The sequence below is a fragment of the Pelmatolapia mariae genome, linkage group LG10_11 (genome assembly GCF_036321145.2).
Source record: "Pelmatolapia mariae isolate MD_Pm_ZW linkage group LG10_11, Pm_UMD_F_2, whole genome shotgun sequence".
Taxonomy (NCBI): Eukaryota; Metazoa; Chordata; class Actinopteri; order Cichliformes; family Cichlidae; genus Pelmatolapia; species Pelmatolapia mariae.
The window spans coordinates 65649679-65668053 of NC_086236.1; the positions used below are offsets into that span (position 1 = coordinate 65649679).

General features: G+C 39.7%; 1 protein-coding gene across 1 annotated transcript in view; it reads left to right on the forward strand.

Moving 5' to 3' along the window:
- The window catches only part of si:dkey-22o22.2 (neural-cadherin), a 147031-nt gene that overhangs the window by 68506 nt on the left and 60150 nt on the right, over positions 1-18375 (forward strand). Inside the window, exons 5-11 of the mRNA XM_063485101.1 lie at positions 7196-7307; positions 7996-8245; positions 8697-8839; positions 14656-14828; positions 14912-15080; positions 15647-15817; positions 17519-17691. Of these exons, the coding sequence (XP_063341171.1) occupies positions 7196-7307; positions 7996-8245; positions 8697-8839; positions 14656-14828; positions 14912-15080; positions 15647-15817; positions 17519-17691 (1191 nt within the window). The remainder of the gene's footprint in view (positions 1-7195; positions 7308-7995; positions 8246-8696; positions 8840-14655; positions 14829-14911; positions 15081-15646; positions 15818-17518; positions 17692-18375) is intronic.

Consider the following 18375-nt stretch of genomic DNA (forward strand, 5'->3'; position numbering starts at 1 on the left):
CTATTCAATTCAATTCAATTCAATTCAATTCAATTTTATTTATATAGCGCCAAATCACAACAAAAGTCGCCTCAAGGCGCTTCATAGGTACAGAGAAAAACCCAACAATCATATGACCCCCTATGAGCAAGCACTTTGGCGACAGTGGGAAGGAAAAACTCCCTTTTAACAGGAAGAAACCTCCGGCAGAACCAGGCTCAGGGAGGGGCGGGGCCATCTGCTGTGATTGGTTGGGGTGAGAGAAGGAAGACAGGATGAAAGACATGCTGTGGAAGAGAGACAGAGATTAATAACAGATATGATTCAATGCAGATTCTATTAACACATACTGAGTGAGAAAGGTGACTGGAAAGGAAAAACTCAATGCATCATGGGAATCCCCGGCAGCCTACGTCTATTGCAGCATAACTAAGGGAGGATTCAGGGTCACCTGGTCCAGCCCTAACTATATGCTTTAGCAAAAAGGAAAGTTTTAAGCCTAATCTTGAAAGTAGAGATAGTGTCTGTCTCCCGAATCCAAACTGGAAACTGGTTCCACAGAAGAGGGGCCTGAAAACCGAAGGCTCTCCCTCCCATTCTACTTTTAAATACTCTAGGAACAACAAGTAGGCCTGCAGTGCGAGAGCGAAGTGCTCTAATAGGGTGATATGGTACTACAAGGTCATTAAGATAAGATGGGGCCTGATTATTTAAGACCTTGTATGTGAGGAGCAGGATTTTGAATTCAATTCTGGATTTAACAGGAAGCCAATGAAGTACCAATGTCAGTACTCTTGCTGCAGCATTTTGGATCAGCTGAAGGCTTTTCAGCGAGTTTTTAGGACATCCTGATAATAATGAATTACAGTAGTCCAGCCTGGAAGTAATAAATGCATGAACTAGTTTTTCAGCGTCACTAAGCGACAGGATATTTCTAACTTTAGAGATGTTGCGCAAGTGGAAGAAAGCAGTCTTACATATTTGTTTAATATGTGCATTGAAGGACATATCCTGGTCAAAAATGACTCCAAGGTTCTTCACAGTGATACTGGAGGCCAAGGTAATGCCATCCAGAGTAAGAATCTGGTTAGATACCATATTTCTAAGATTTTCAGGGCCGAGTAAAATAACCTCAGTTTTATCTGAATTAAGAAGCAAAAAGTTAGCGGCCATCCAGGTCTTTATGTCTTTAAGACATTCCTGCAGTTTAACTAATTGGTGTGTGTTACCTGGCTTCATGGATAGATAGAGCTGCGTGTCATCTGCATAGCAGTGAAAATTTATGCTATTCTTCTAATGATGCTGCCTAGGGGAAGCATGTATAATGTAAACAGAATTGGTCCTAGCACTGAACCCTGTGGAACACCATAACTGACCTTAGTGTGTGAAGAGGACTCTCCATTTACATGTACAAATTGGAGTCTATTAGATAGATATGATACAAACCACTGCAGCACAGTACCTGTAATACCTACAGCATGTTCTAATCGCTCTAATAGGATATTATGGTCAACAGTATCGAACGCAGCACTGAGGTCTAGCAGGACAAGCACAGAGATGAGTCCACTGTCAGAGGCCATAAGAAGATCATTTGTAACCTTCACTAAAGCTGTTTCTGTGCTGTGATGAGCTCTGAAACCTGACTGAAACTCTTCAAATAAGCCATTCCTCTGCAGATGATCTGTTAGCTGTTTGACAACTACTCTTTCAAGGATTTTTGATATGAAAGGAAGGTTGGAGATTGGCCTATAATTAGCTAAGACAGCTGGGTCTAGAGATGGCTTTTTAAGTAAAGGTTTAACTACAGCCACCTTGAAGGCCTGTGGTACATAGCCAATTATTAGAGATAGGTTGATCATATTTAAGATTGAAGCATTAATTAATGGCAGGACTTCTTTAAGCAGTTTTGTAGGAATGGGGTCTAAAAGACACGTTGATGGTTTGGAGGAAGTAATTATTGAAGTTAACTCAGAAAGATCAATTGGAGAAAAAGAGTCTAACTGAACATCAATGGTACTAAAAGTAGCTGCAGATAATATTACATCTGTGGGATGATTATTGGTAATTTTTTCTCTAATGATAAGAATTTTATTTGTGAAGAAGTTCATGAAGTCATTACTAGTTAGCGTTAAAGGGATGGTTGGCTCAAAAGAGCTCTGACTTTTTGTCAGCCTGGCTACAGTGCTGAAGAGAAACCTAGGGTTGTTCTTAGTTTCTTCAATCAGTGACGAATAGTAAGATGTTCTGGCTTTGCGGAGGGCTTTCTTATAAATCAGCAAACTATTTCTCCAGGCTAAATGATGATCCTCTAAATTTGTGACACGCCATTTCCTCTCCAGCTTACGAGTCATCTGCTTTAGACTACGTGTTTGAGAATTATACCACAGAGTCAGGTACTTCTGATTTGAGACCTTAGTTTTCACAGGAGCTACAGTATCCAGAGTCGTACATAGTGAGGAGGTAAAATTATTAACAAGATAATTGACCTCTGTTGGGGTAGCGTTCAGATAGCTGCTCTGCTCTATGTTGGTGCAGGCCATTGAAGATGATAACAGTGGGTGGATTACATTCTTAAACTTAGTTACAGCGCTTTCAGAAAGACATCTACTGTGATAAAGTCTACTCCCCACTGCTGTGTAATCAATTATTGTAAATGTAAATGTTATCAGGAAATGATCAGACAGGAGAGCGTTTTCAGGAAACACTGTTAAATGTTCAGTTTCTATGCCATATGTTAAAACAAGATCTAGAGTGTGATCTATTAAGCTGTGTAAAGTGACTAATACTTTTACAAGTTTGATGTGTGAATGCAAGCTCTAAAATTAATATATCCATGTCAACAGCATGTAGCTACAGCTTTAACACACAGTTTTATCTTTTGGGACATAGTTATGGTCCCGTGCACTGCAGTTAAAACAATAACTGGGGAAAAATAACACTCAGACAACCTGATAATTGAAAACAGATGTTAGAGGGTGATTGAAAATAATTTATTATATCTGATAACTGGTGGAGAATGGTAGGCACTCTAAGTGTTCACACATCAATGGCATATTAAACTCTTACAGTCGAACCACATGATGGCCATGGAGTATTATGGTGTGAATTGGAAGGTCAATACAGAGTTGTAAGTGTTACCACAGCCTCTGGAATAAATCCACAACAGTTGCACAGCTCATCATCACACATATCTGAGAACATGTAAGGGTGTTGACCCTTGACAGTTCGGCATACCACTTCTCTGATGAAAACTCATTAATTTAAAATGAGAAAGAAAGTGCTGCTGCTGAATCAGATGCTCTGATGCAACTCTTTCATTTACTGTTTATTAAGTTTATGTGTTTATTTTGCAAGCATACCGCTAAAAACAAACTGCTGAGCATCCCGTGAAGCTCTCATGATGAAAACTCAGTGAAATGCACAAGTTCAAAGCTGCGTTCAGAATTTAAGAATCACTTAGGAATCAGCAGTTTTGAGGTGCAGGACCCTTCTTTTTATTTTGTTACAGGGTTTGCACAATAATAGATTATATGTGGCTTGAGCACACACACGCACACACATATGTAAAGTGCAAAAGCCTGGCTGCTAAGTACTGACTTTTACCCTCAGAGTAAGCTTTGAAGACTTAATACAACAGATATCTACATCTGTTCACATTACTCCCACAAGCACACACACCAAGAGAAATCCATTATCACCTGCTCTCAGTGTCCAGATGGTTGAGACACAGAGAGAATAGCTGCTAAACTACCAGTGTCCCCCAAAGGCCACTGCTGCTCTATAAGCTTGGCTGGCTAATTCACTATAAATGCCCTGCCTGTTCGTGCATGCCTGTGTGTGTGTGTGTGTGTGTGTGTGTGTGTGTGTGTGTGTGTGTGTGTGTGTGTGTGTGTGTGTGTGTGTGTGTGTGTGCGTGTGTGTGCGTGTGTGTGAGTGCGTGTGCATGTAAAAGAGAGAGAAAGGGTTTTGCAGCACTGCTTATGTTGCACCTTACTGTAGCCTCTGCAGTTTTTATTGCCTCTGGCTTCATCAGACATTTTAAAGCCGTCAACATGAAGTCTGTCTCTTTCCATCGTTCAGTCCGACAGCTTTATATTGACATTTGGTGTCAAGCTTAGTACCTTCTTTTGACTGTTAATATTATATGAATCTAGACTACACACATTTTCCCAATTTTCTCAATATAGAAACCCCAAGACTTCAAGATAGTTTCAATAACACACTAAAATAGCATCTCTTTGCCACCTGTAAAGGAAAAACTTCTTTAAATATATAACAGAGATGGGAATTTAGGTAAAAAAAATTATGTCAGTGAGCAGCTATTGGTTTGTTATTGAACCATTAGTTTATAAGTACACTTGTCTTTGCCTAAACTATATAAAGAATCCATCTTCACCCAGTATATGGGAATTGGCTGATGGGAATTTTCCCCCAAAATTTAGGTACATGACCTTTTGCCTACTTGGTGGAGATCCAACCTAGTATCACTTAAAAATGTTTATTAGACACACCAAAGTCTCTCCAAAGTGTAAAATGGACATGCATGCAAGTTGCAGTACCAGCAGAGGGAGATATTTTTATTCCAGGCTACCATGAAAATAATCACATGAAAGTGTTTAAACAGACATTATTAACACATTAAAATAGATATTAGCCACTTAGCTTAATTGTCTCTAGCGATGAAGGACACTGGAATATATTTCATACCTTCCTTGCTCACTAGCGACCTCTTGGCTTTAAATATATTATCTCCCCCTGCTGGTACTGCAACTTCTGCACGCGTGTTCATTTCACTCTTTGGAGAGGCCTGAAGCGTGAAATGGACACGGTGGACCGGCCTGTCTATTACATGGTTTGCTATGATATCGTGCTGGGAGATCAGAGGCTAGATCTCCAACACCTCTGGCTGAAATGCAGCCCCACACCATGAATGACTGTACATACTCACTCTTGTCCTTTTCTTCTGACCACCTCTGTACCTACTCATGAAAATTTGAAACAAAAAAAATTTGGATTCATCACTCCAGAAGACCTGTTTCCAATGATTTTCATTCCAGTTCTTATATAATTTGGCACAACTTAGCCTTTACTCCCCGCCTTCTTTAACAATGGTTTCCCAACCACCCTTCAGTTGAAACCATTTCTGATAAAGCTTCAGCAAACAATAGAGGGATCAACAGTACTGTAGATGGATAAACAGAAGAAATGCCAAGTTCTCAGCTAAAAGCTCTTCATGCCTGTCAAACGGTGTTATCTTTGTGTTTGTACTTGGTTTTTGTATTTATCACTTTCAAGTAACAACTGGTCAAATCTATTAACCATATGAAATCAATTTCTTAGCAGGTATTAAAAGTTTGGCACGAGTACAGAAAAAGTGTGGTTGTGGTGTTTCATAAAGATCTCAACTTTAACAATGTTTTCCATTACTAACAAACACTTGCTCTTATTCTTCATGCACAAATGAATCCTCCAGAAATGAAAAAACTGCCATTGTTTTCTGTCAGTAAAAAGAAGTCACACAAATCATGTGCAGCAAATGATAAAATCAAGTAATTACTGTTATCAAGTGATTACTATTTGCACCACAGTGACTGCAGTCAGTGCTTCTGCCTTTGTGTCTCTCCAATTTAAAAAGGTGTGTATGTGCTTCTTTCTTTTGTATCAGTCTTTCAACATAGGAAATACATATTCACCTGTTGAGTTGGATGTAAAAAAAACTAATAAGGAATAGCGTTACTGTTTACGCTTCTAAATATTCAGTGCATGTTTGCAGAAGCAGTCATGCATCTAAATCCTCTCTGCTTGCCTCTCCTCTGCCCTGCTGTTATTACTGAACAGGTGGTGTGTCGAAGGTTCAGGACTGCAGAGAAAATCTGTGCTCAAGTGGTCATGTCTGCAGCCTTACCAGTTAAATCAGGCTTTATGGGAATGGAAAATAGCATTTTGGTTGGGCTCCAAGAGCTCGGGATAGTGGGTGAAACTAAACTGGAACAGCAGAGAGGTGATGATGCAGAGGCTCAAGGTTTAGGACGTTTGAAGGAGAAGTGGGGAGAACGAGAAAATATTTTTCATCCTCGACCAGAGGACATGTGTCTTCACAACGTTTGCTTCAATTATCTTGAAAAGTATATAAGTTTAATAAAGTCAAAGTGTCTGCTGTGAATTTTACACTAAGACCTTCTAGTTTCTTGTGATAAGAAATAGAAAATGTCTGAAAACAAAACAAAAATGACTTTAAATTTACATCTTCATGGTTTTTCTCTTCATTCTGTCATAGGCACCGGTTTGATTGGGTCTTTTGATTTTGATTAGTTTAATATAAACCTGAAACAAAGAATTTGTCTGCCTGATTTCTTCTTTTGTGTGTGTATCCCATAATAAACTGCATTATACAATCAAAAAAGCTCTGACATAAAATAAAGCCACCCTGATGAATCACAAAATACTACTCTTGTAATCAAATTGAAAAAACTGATTACATCCCTACCAGCTGTGATCTGTCAAATCATTGCTTAACCATTAAATTGTGGCACATACAAACCACAGGACAATGTTTTATGGACAAATAAGTTAAGAACTCTAAGTTAACTTTGTTTTATGAAGACTCCTGATTATGAATTTTATAAAACTGGAGTGTAATAGATAGATATGCAGTGCAGTAACTTTAATACCTATGGCAGTTCAAGCTCAAGCACAGCTGGGTTTTGCAGCACAATGATCCAAAGCAGGAGACCAAGTCCATGTTTGTATAGCTCAGAAGGAATTCATTCATAGTTTTGCAGTGTCCTGGTCAAAGTCCAGACCTGAATCCTACTGATGTGCTGTTGTTGGGCCTTTAACAGTGCCATAAAATAATTTCTATCTATTGAAACTGCTTTTGTTTTTTCTTAAATATTATTGAAAGTGATTAAAAACTTCCAAAGCACTCTATGTATAGTCACAGCTTGAGTTGCGACTATACATAGAGTGTAGATAAAGCAGATAAATCATCAGATAAAGCTCCATCTTTATCTGCTGTAGCAGTCATTAAAATGTGGTTGAATCAGTGATTATGTGTGACCCAGTTCTTTTTTTGTGTGTCATACTTTCCAAAGCTTTACTTACTGTGATGAAATAACTCACCTGTTCACTCCCGCTGGCTCACGCTGAAATGAATATGAAAGCGGCACAAAGTATAATCTGATACCAGATAATAACAGTGGGATGCTCCCTGCAGGTGGTTGTACACATAACGGATGAGAATGACTGCACACCAGAGTTCCTCCATTCTATCTACACCAGAGACAACATACCTGAGAGCATCGCACCTGGAACCTCACTGCTGCAAGGTAACACACACACTGATCTGTGAAGTAGGGTCTGTGTGAACACAAAACCAACACATTACACCTGTGGTTAGACTGTACAGCTCATCTGTGTGTGTGTGTCTGCGTGCGTGTGTGTGTGTGAATGTGTGTGAGTCAGAGCCATCTGTCATAGCTGCTGGTGACTGGTTGAGATCAAACACTCCAACTTCAGCGAGGCTTTGCTCTTATTAGGCGGACAGCCAGCATCACATCCTCACACACATGCTTATTTTTCCCTCTATCTTTGCGAGGACTCTTGTTGACATACTACATTACTGAGCTCCTTAACCGAACCTGAACCTTAAAACTATGTCTGAACCTCCAAGCATGCTTTTGAAGATTTTATCCTACAGTGAAGACTAACTACATCAATCTCAAGGCTGCAAACTCAGATTGGTCCTCACAGAGACAGACAAGTACACATAATCATACATACATTACAACAGTGTACAAACTAAGTTATTAATAAAAATGTCTCCCTTCTTCTTCTTTTTCCACCTTATCAAATCTCTTCATCTCTGTCTCCTACTCCTCTCACCTCTATCTTTACAACCATCTTCTCTGAGCTCTTCTTTCTGTTCCTTATTTACCCCGCGATATCTTCTGCACTTTACAACTAATTTTCTTTCTTCTTTCACCTTTTTCCTCACCCTACCCACCTCCCATCCAGTACTTGCCCGGGACTGTGACTCCGGGATAAACTCGGAGATCTCATACTTCGTTCCCAGCAGTGACTTCAGCATCACATCTGGAGGTGTGGTCAGCCCCGCCCATCGCTTGGACTATGAGCGCCCTAATCACATCTACGAGTTTTTGGTGGTTGCAGTGGATGCAGGAACACCCCCTCGCACCGGGACAGCCTCAATCCGCATCCGAGTCGCCAACACCAATGACGAGGCACCCATCTTTTCACAGAGCGTGTAAGAATTCTCGTCATTCTTCTACTCTTTGCAGCAGTTTTCATTTTTTGTCACCTTTTGAATTGTTAATACAACTTTGTTTAATAATGAACATCAGCTGTGAGCTTTCTCTCTCTCTTTTTTTTCTGCCTCACCCCTGTCGCTGTCTGGGTCTCTCGCCCACAGAGTCAATCTGTTAATTAAGTTTGTTTTTAACTCAGAATCTATTTTTAATCCCACTGTTCTCTTCCATCTGTTTTCACTTCATCTTCACCTCTCCTCTCGCTCCACTGTCTCTTTCACACTTTTATTTCTTCTACTTTTTTATTGAACTTTTTCCTCATTCTGGCATCAGCCTATTTTTCTTTTCATACATTAATACCCTTTCATGACATCCTTCATCTCTTTACGTCTGCAAAGTGCTTGTATGCAGTAAAGAAATAACACATCTTTCTCTCTTCTTCTCTGTCAGTTATAAGACCTTCCTAAGTGAGGATGCCGGTCCTGACACTCTGGTTGCCATCGTTCATGCCAACGATCCGGACGGAGATGGCGTCTCCTACGCCATCACTGGAGGCAATGAGGATAGCAATTTCCTGCTTGACAACCAGAAGGGTAAGGGAGAGGCAGCTGGTGTACATAAAATGTGTTTCTTCTTTTATGTAAACACAAATAAGACAGCAAGCAGCTGAAGCTGAAGGCCAGCAGCAGCTTCTAGTCCAGGTTATTTTTCCTCAGGACACAGAGGAAGTGGGTTCAGGTGAGATTGGCTGAGATGTGGGTGCCAAGAAACCTAAAGATGGAGACAGATTCCACCTGTTTTCCATTTATAATGAGTGGACCTGTCTGAGCCTCCTGAAGTCCATTATGAGCTCAGGTTCAGGTTATTTTTTGAGCACCAACAGGACACGTTCTCTACCTCTGCCCTGAACACTGTCTCATCTTCATCAGAGAGGAGCCCAACCACGTTGGTGTCATCAGCATACTTGACTATGATGTTGATTCGGTGGTTTGGTGAACAGTCATAGGTGTCCAGGGGATACAGTAGGGGACTGAGATCCAGCCCTGTGGGGATCTGGTGCTGAGTGACAGTAGGGTTGAGAGGTGGGGGCTGAGTGGGACTGATTGAGGCCGCTTGGTTAAGGAGTCTTTGATCCAGAAGCAGGTGGCAGGGGGGTTTGAAGGTGGCCCAGTTTGGTGGTGATATAGCACTTCACAAAATGTACTTGCAAGTGCTTTAAATAACATGAAAATAGATGTACGCTCTAGCATTTTGCTTATTAGGAAATGAGCACAACAGGTTTTCAGGCAAACCACGAAGCCAAATTTAATTGGCAGTCCAAGTACATCTGATAACGGTTGATCTCAACGCCAACCCTCATTGGCTGATGATTCATCTCATATCCTTCTACACATCCAACTGGCATATCTCATATAGGGCACACTATTGATAAGGTTTTACCCCTCCCCACAGTTGCTGCAAGCCACTTCACGCGCTTCTATCCTGGGTTTAACTAATCGGTGTCATGTCCACTGCCATTGCAGAGCAATACCACCAAGTTAAAATTACTGCAGACATAAATAATAATCTGCTTTTAATTAGAGTGGTTCTGACCAAACTCAACTAGTAGTGACATGCTTGCAGTTTACCCAGTCTCAACTTTTCTTGAGGGGGCAGGAAAAGAGCAGCTAATTACGCTGATGAATGTTGAGCTGCAGCTCGGATTTATTAAATGACTCATGAACAATTATGTAGATTTTACGTAATGTATATGCATGCACTAATGTTTTACAACTAGAGCATCTCTCAGAGCACAAAGCAAAAAACTATAAGTCATCTTCATGCGACCAAATAGATGAGACATGGAAGGTAGAAACACTAATAGTTTTTCATGAAGGTGGTTATAAAGGTAGAAAACCCCTAAATATCCTAAGAAATCCAACTGATCTGGCTTTTAAGAGTTTTCAAGCAGAAACCAAGGGATGTTCTGGTCATCTTACAATTGGTCACTTTCAGTGCATCACAGCTGCACACAGACACACAGCCTTTTGATTGACAGTTTCTGTTCCACTGTTACACGGTGTGAACATCAAGGGAAAGGGCAATTTATGTAGTAAGGTTCATCCAGATGAATTAATACATCTAAAAGGAACAGACCTACATGCATTTGCTATGATTATTATAGTAAGACAGTAAAAAATGCAATCATTATTAGAATGAGTAAATATTCTCTTCCTTTGACCAGTACTTGTTGTGATATATTCCCATGGACCGACAGCAGCGATGTCTGCTTTGAATAGCACAAAAACTCATTAACTGATTATGAGCATTTTATTTGTTTGCCAGCAAAGTAGCTTTAACAGACACAAACAACACAATAACTTTTATACACATACACACAGCAGCAGCATTCAGATCACTCTACCAAGCTGCACACACATATACACTCACAGAATAAAGTGATTGTTGCCATGGTGATGAGTATTTGGGATAAAGCTTGGTAGCATTAACAAGGCCAGTGAACACCCCCCCCCCCTCCCCCCACTAGAAAACACGCACACACAAGCACGCATAAATAGAAAGAACATGAACACACAAATGTAGAATCGGTGCAGGAATATATAAACTATTAGAATATAAACTATTTGACATAATTGACTCATTTACATATTTGTCTCTGTATCTTTGTGAGGGTCAGTTTGAGCTAAGAATATTTTTTTTATTGGTTCTCAGTTTGGGGCAGAATGATGTGAGGATTAAAGGGAAATTCACTGTTTCATACTGCACTTAGGTAAAGGTGAACACCTTTTACACACACTTACTGATTGGGACCACTTGACAACAAGAAGATAAGCTTGTAGGCATTTTATTACCATTTCAAATCCTTTTTTTCTTTTGTGATTTTTTTAAAATCACATTGCATTTCTGAATGTTTCCTTTTTCCTTGCGCTGTTTATTTTCCTTATGCTTTAAATTGAGTGTAGATAATGGCTGACCTCTCCTACCTTATCTGATTCATTCATATTTAAAGGATGTTACTGTGTTGTATGTGTGTGCAAATAAAAAAAAAACTGTATTCACTGAGGGTGAGGCGCCAGGGGTTGCATCATGTCCATGAGTTTTCTCACAAAAGTACAAGTACAAATGTGTATGTCAGAGAAAGACACTTTAAAGATAAAGTTCATATGCAGCAGTGAGATGTTCAGTCATATTTTTGCATGTTTATCTGTGTGTGTGTGTTCATGTGTATGTGTCTTTTTCTCTCTAAGCCGCTGTGCCACCTTATCACCCAGCATGCACTGCTGCACTGCTCTGTGCCCCCACACACATATGCGTCCATGCACAAAGAGATATAAACATGAACATTTGCACATAAATGATATTTTAAGACTGTCTCTCTCTCTTACACACACCACACACACACACACGCACACACACACACTTCAGCAGCAGATGGCCTTTGGCTTGCTTGGCTGTTCTGCTTTGTCACTTCAAAGAGTTCTGAAGTATTTTCATGTAGATGTGTTCGCTCTCTCTCTTTCCCAGCCTCTGTGTCTCTATTCATGTTTCTACCAAAGCAGCTTATTTGTTTGTTTGTTTGCTCTGCTGCTCTGTTATGTTAATGTGCAAGTGATTGTTAGCGCAGAAAAATATGACATTTGTTTTAGGCCCGAGTTAAACTAATGCGAGGTTTTTTATTGGCTGCAGTTTGTGCCAACAATCTGTGCTGTTGGTGACCCACAGAGCAGAAAACATCACAGCAAAGCGTTTCATCTATGTTGTTTTTAAGCTCAACGTGTCAGTTGTCCTTTACACCAACTTAAGCTTTTACCATTGTGGACACAGAGGCTGGGAGCCTCCATCAACAGACAGTCGGCATTTGTATGTGTATAACTCAAACAACGGGAAAATAACCAGGAAAATAGCCTGTAACAAATTTTAAAAGAACATAACATCATTAAATAAAACTCCAAATACCAAAAAGTTGTGACACTGTATAAAAGGTAAATAAAAACATGATATCTTTGCATTGATATGCAAATATAAACCTATATTTTATAGACAGTAGAACATAGAAAACATAGTAAATTTTTAAAATGAGAAAATGTACAATTTCTAGGGCAACCCCTAAGGTATTTATCTTTCTCCTGGTGAATGTGTAAACCACACAGCAACATGTCTCACAAAATTTGAGACAGGGCCATCCCATAAACATCTGGGAACTAAATAAACCAGTTGATGGACCTTTGTGAGAGGAATGTTGGTCCATTCCTGTCTGCTGTTCAACAGTCCTGAGTCATCTTTGTCCTTTGACTTTTTTGCTGTGTTTTCAATTGGTCAAAGGTCTGGACTGCAGACCAGCTAGTTCGGTATCCAGACTCTTCTACTACTTCTGCTGAAATATATGCAGTAAATGGTTTAGAGTTGTTATTGTTAAGCATATGCAGGGTCTTCCCTGGAAAAGGTTTTGTCTGGATGTATGTGTTGCTCTAAAACCTGTGTATACCTTTAATCATTGATGGGGCCTTTCCAGATGTACAAGCTGCCATTTCCATAGGCACTGATGGACTCCCTATACCAGGGTTCCCCAATCCCAGTCCACGAGGGCCGGTGTCCCTGCAGGTTTTAGATGTGCCCTTGATCCATCACAGCTGATTTAAATGGATAAATAACCGTCTTTAAGTTCTCCAGAGGCCTGGTAATGAACTAATCATGTGATTCAGGTGTGTTGACCCAGGGTGAGATCTAAAACGTGCAGGGACACCGGCCCTCGTGGACTGGGATTGGGGACCCCTGCCCTATACCAACACCATCAGAGATGCAGGCTTTTCAACAGGGTTTTGATAACAACCCAGATGGTCCCTCTTCTCTTTAGTCTAGAAGATTTGACATCTATGTTTTTCAAGAAGAATTTTAAATTCTGATTTGTTTGACCACAGGACAGTTTGTCTCAGTCCATTTAAAACGAGCTTTGGACCAGACAAGAAGGCTGCATTTCTGGATCATGTTCACTTATAGCTTCTTCGTTGCATCATAGAGCTTTGATCTACATTTGTGGATGGCACGACAAACTATGTTCATAGGCAATGATATCTAGACATTTCCTGAGTCTGTGTAATGATTTTCAGGACAGAATCATTCGTGTTTTTAATGGAGCTCTGCCTGAGGTCCCAAAGACCGAAATATTGATTTTCATCTTTGTCCCCACAGAGATTTCTCATGTAGTTGATGAGATATTTAAAGTCTTCACAATTTTACATCAAGGAACTTTGCTAAGATACTCTTTTTTTGTACCCAATCATATTCCTGACCTGATGCCACTTATTCTACTTAGTTCCAAAATGTTCCTCCAGTTCAAATAACTGATATGTTCTACTCTGAGTGAAATATGGTTTAGTAAGATTTGCACATCATTTTGTTTTTATTTACATTTTACACAGCATCCCATTTTTTTGAAATTGGTATTGTAACTGAGCCACTCAATTTTATTAATAATGCTTCATCTAACACTTGGCGTGCACCAGCCTTTGTATCAGAGGCATTTGCCATCTCATAATGAGAGATGTTAATAGCATGGTAAAGTGTAAATGGCATCGAAAAAAGAAGCTGAACACCCAACTGAAAACACTTCCATACAGAATTCAGTGTATTTATTGCAAAGTCAGTGAGCGTTTATAATTTGCAATCACATGTCTTGTTAAGGTGACTTAAAAATGTCAAATAGTTGAGGTGAAATTGAGGCCCTTTTTAGACACACAAACATCCTGCAGTTTCACTTTTATGATGTCTTTGAGGGAAAGCATGAACAGCAGCACTTACACTCTGTGTTCTCCTCCAGAGGAACGTGTAAAGTGAACAGTGTCCCCTGGCATTAGAAACCACTTTTGGATGAAACATGAAAGAAGCTGAAACTTTTATTTCTCCCTGTAGAAAATGTTGATTTTTATTTTTTTGAAAATCTGCAAAATAAAAGGAAACCATGAGCCCTGCCAAGCAACACCAGCCCTCTGTCATATTTAAAGATGTGTTGATTACTTTTGGAAGTTATCTGAAGACAAAAATGGTGATAGGTGGTTTCGAAGTAAAAGAAACAAAAGCAAAGGCGACAAAATAACAAAAAGGCTACTGACCATTAAGTGTTGTAGCTGCTAAAGGATAAAGCTATTTTATATAGAGTTTAGTATGGCCCAATCCAAAGGCTTGACCCCCTTGAAAAGCTTACAAAATAAAACTTAAACTTTAATTATATCCCGTTTTTTTTTCTGAAGGTACAAATTTTGCCCCAAGCAAATTGATCTGAGTCTTTTTGTGAATTATATTACAACTCTTAGAAATGTCAGAAAGTCCACCTGCACATGTTCAATTCGAATCTGACTAAAAAACATTTTCTACCCTAGTTGATTTGCCCCACCTGTGTTTGTGTGTTTAGGTATTATTAAGCTGCGGCGGAGTCCTCCTCCACGCCTGAGGGGGCCACAGTACGTCCTCAACATCACTGCCACAGATGACAACGCATCTGGTGGGCCATACCCACTTAGCAGCTCAGCGCAGGTCATTGTAGGAATAAATGACATCAACAACAACAAACCACTGTTCAAGGAGGTGAGTCGAGTTATTATTTATTTTTACGTTATTGCAAATTAAATGACAAATTCTGACCACTGACTTTGCTGTTTGGTTGTCAGTGTCCGAACTATAGCCTGAACGCAGCAGTCCTGGAGAATCAGCCTCCAGGGACGTTCGTCCTGCGCGTCCAGGCTCATGACGCTGACATGGGTGTCAATGGAGAGGTCAAATATGGCATAATGAACAGAGATGGAGTGGCATCTGGTTTTGATATTGATCCTGATACTGGTAAGCTCTACAGAAACACTCATTATAATTTTTATAAACAGTTCTTCCACAGCTTCTTTATTCAGCTACTCCTTTTAGGTATTTCCACAGTGGATCATCTGCCTCACCATATTCCTCACACCTTCTTCTGTCACTCCAACCATCTGCATTTTCTCCTTCCCTACGTCCATGAACCTTCACAATGGTCTTCCTCTTTTCTTCCTGCTTGGCAGCTGTTTAACATTCTTGTGTCACTATCCCTCCTTTCTGTATATTATCAAAATCTCAGCCTCCTCTTTTTCTTCCTTTTTTTCCAAAATGCTCAACCACAGCTTTTCCTCTGATATGCTCATTTGTAAAGCTGTCCTTTCTGGTCATATCCAACAAAAATCTTGGAATCTTAATTCACAAACCCCTCTTTGAGTTAGTTTCTTAAGTGATTAAGGTTTTACTGTCTTATCAAATATGTGTGTTTCAAAAGTTCCTACACACACAGTACCTGTTGGATATCAGAAAAGCTTTACAATTCAGTCCAAATAATGACAAACTGAAATTCTAAGTGTGCTAATGTCCTCACTGTGTGTCAGGTGTGATAACCACAACGGTTAGTTTTGACCGGGAGCGTCAGAGGGAGTATACTTTGTCTGTGACGGCCACCGATCAGGCAGAAGAGCCGCTCATTGGAATCTGTCAGATCACAGTGCAGATCTCAGATCAGAATGACAACGACCCCAAGTTTGAAAACAGCCGCTACCAGTGTGAGTACCACCACGACTCCTCCCAGTGACTTAGTCCGTCCGCTTCTTGTTCAACACAAAAACATCCTGTAGCTGTGTGTTTTGAGGGAGCAGAGGAAGTGTAGAAACCGTGTACCATCACGCATCAATCTGCATCCTTGTAATCCTGGAAACCCCTTAGGACTGATGAAATGTTCGCTGGCAGGTCCCAGAGCTCTCTGTTTGTTTACTATCTGTGCAAATATGTGTTTTGATAAGCATAGTGTCAGAAGTTCTTCTCGTCCGATTAGAGAAACGCACAGAGTGTCTCATTAACTATTTAAGAGGCAGATTGAAATGTTTCTGGGACATGCATTTATTTAGCAGTTGTGAGTGTGTATGTGTTATGGGGGGGTTCCTTTACAAATTATGGAAATGAGCTGGAAATCTTGAGCTTGTTTAGACTGCTTCTTAGTTATCCATACATCATTATCAACATGTATTTCAGTGCAAAGATTTTCTGCTTAAGTGACAACACAATCACCAGCTATCTTTTTTTCTTTTTTTTTGGGGGGGGGGGGGGGGGGGGGGTCACTTTTCCTTAGGTTGTAACATATTCTGAACTTTCCTATCTTTGAGTTGTGTTTTTAAGTTGAAATATGCAAAAACAAAAGAAAAAGGAATTGTTGTGGGTTGGTAATGCAAACCCACACCATGTTTATGTTAAGTGTTGTCATATGTACGGTTGATATAAACAACTTTATAAAAAGAAGCACAAACTGAAACTTCAATAAATGAATGTAAAACATCAATTCTGCTTGTAAATTCTGGTTCTAGAACTAAACAGGGTTGGGGTTCCCTGGTACCTGTTATAACTCTAGGCTGTTTTAAGTGTAATCAAGCAAGATAGGAGTAGCAACAAGAACCATATGAATATGACATAGATTTACATTTAATAAAGAAAAAAGCAATTCCACGACTATTAATCACATAAATCGATGTAAAGTACAATAAAGAGAAAAAAAATCTAAAAAGAAAATGAAATAATTTTGTGTATCGAGAATCCTGCACATTTAGTGATGCTAACAGCAAAATTATCTTACTATTAATGTTAATTGGCATAACATAAACAAAAGAAATTCACCATGGTGATGTAAGATTCTTTGTTTGTCAAAGTTAACCCTGAAAGGAAAATCCTGTGTTTGCTCCTCCTGCTGGTTTTGGTTGTTTTTCTGTAACACACATTAGACTCAGCAGGATCTGACGTGATTATTCAGTTGAAATGTATCCAGTGAGACCCGCGACTGTGAAAAGGACATTATTATTGACATAATGCTTGAAATGCAGTATTACAGAGGGAAATGCACCTCGTCGCTGCTCGTTGTTTTTGTTGTCTGATCAGCGCTGACACACATCACAGTCAGCAGGATTGGAGGTTATATTCATAAATTTAAAAATGCATCTGTTGACTTTGCAGAGTGAGACCCAGAAATGACAAAATGAGGTGACAGACTGCTGATGCGGCACAATGTTGTGTTTCCATTATTATAATATCTGCTTACCATCACAGAACATAATGTTACACTGCTTTCAGTCAACTTTAATGATTTGGGTATTCGTGCTTTAGACATACACAGTGTTTCACCATAGCGGTTCGTGTAATAGTAGTAGCAGTTGCAGTAACTCAAACTGGTGCTAGTAGAACTTCGCTCCCCATATGACAGCTGATGTTTTCCCTGTCAGACTTTCTGAGAGAAGACACTCCAGTTGGAACTAGTTTCCTGCGAGCAGCAGCTCATGACGATGACCAGGGGAGCAACGCAGCAATCACCTATTCACTGTCCAGACAGAAGCCGGCTTACCTGCACATCAACCCCAGCACTGGGTGGATTTATGTCAACCACCCAATCTCTCAGGTCAGCAGTACATCAGCAGCCTCTTCATGCTGCAGCATGATGCAATGTCTGAAAGTGTCCACACTTACAAAATTACTTCTCATATCAAAACTGTCTCATTTCATTCTCACAAATTGCTAAAACTTCCTGGAAATGAACACCATCCTCAAAAAGAGCAATGTTTTGTGCTTTGACTCCCTGCAACAAATTACAGACAGTGAACTAGATGCAAGCTCCAGTCTCTACAGTAAGGGTTATAATTATAATAATAACACTATTAACACTTTCGAAAAACACACAGTTACAAATTACTTCACAGTCTGAATAAAGGTTTATATATGGTTAAAATAATCTCCTGGAAAAAGTGGGAAAAGTCACTCATGCTCAGCTGCAGATGGGGGGACACCATGATTGTACATCACTGTGTATCATCCTCTGCAGTGAGTATATGCGAACTAATCTCTGTATAGTTTGAATATAGATATTATCCAGGTGGAATAACACTGATGATAAACTTACCATTCTTTAATGAAAGCAGGCTAACATTAATGTTAGCATAATGAATAATCCTGAATACCGGTATTTCAGCATGTGGCAGAGTACAGTCTGTAACTGTAACTATGTTTTCTAATAAACAGGTTACGAGCTCTTTTGTTTATTTAGAAAAAGAAACATCCAATTTATTTGGAAAAAAAGAGAACGCCA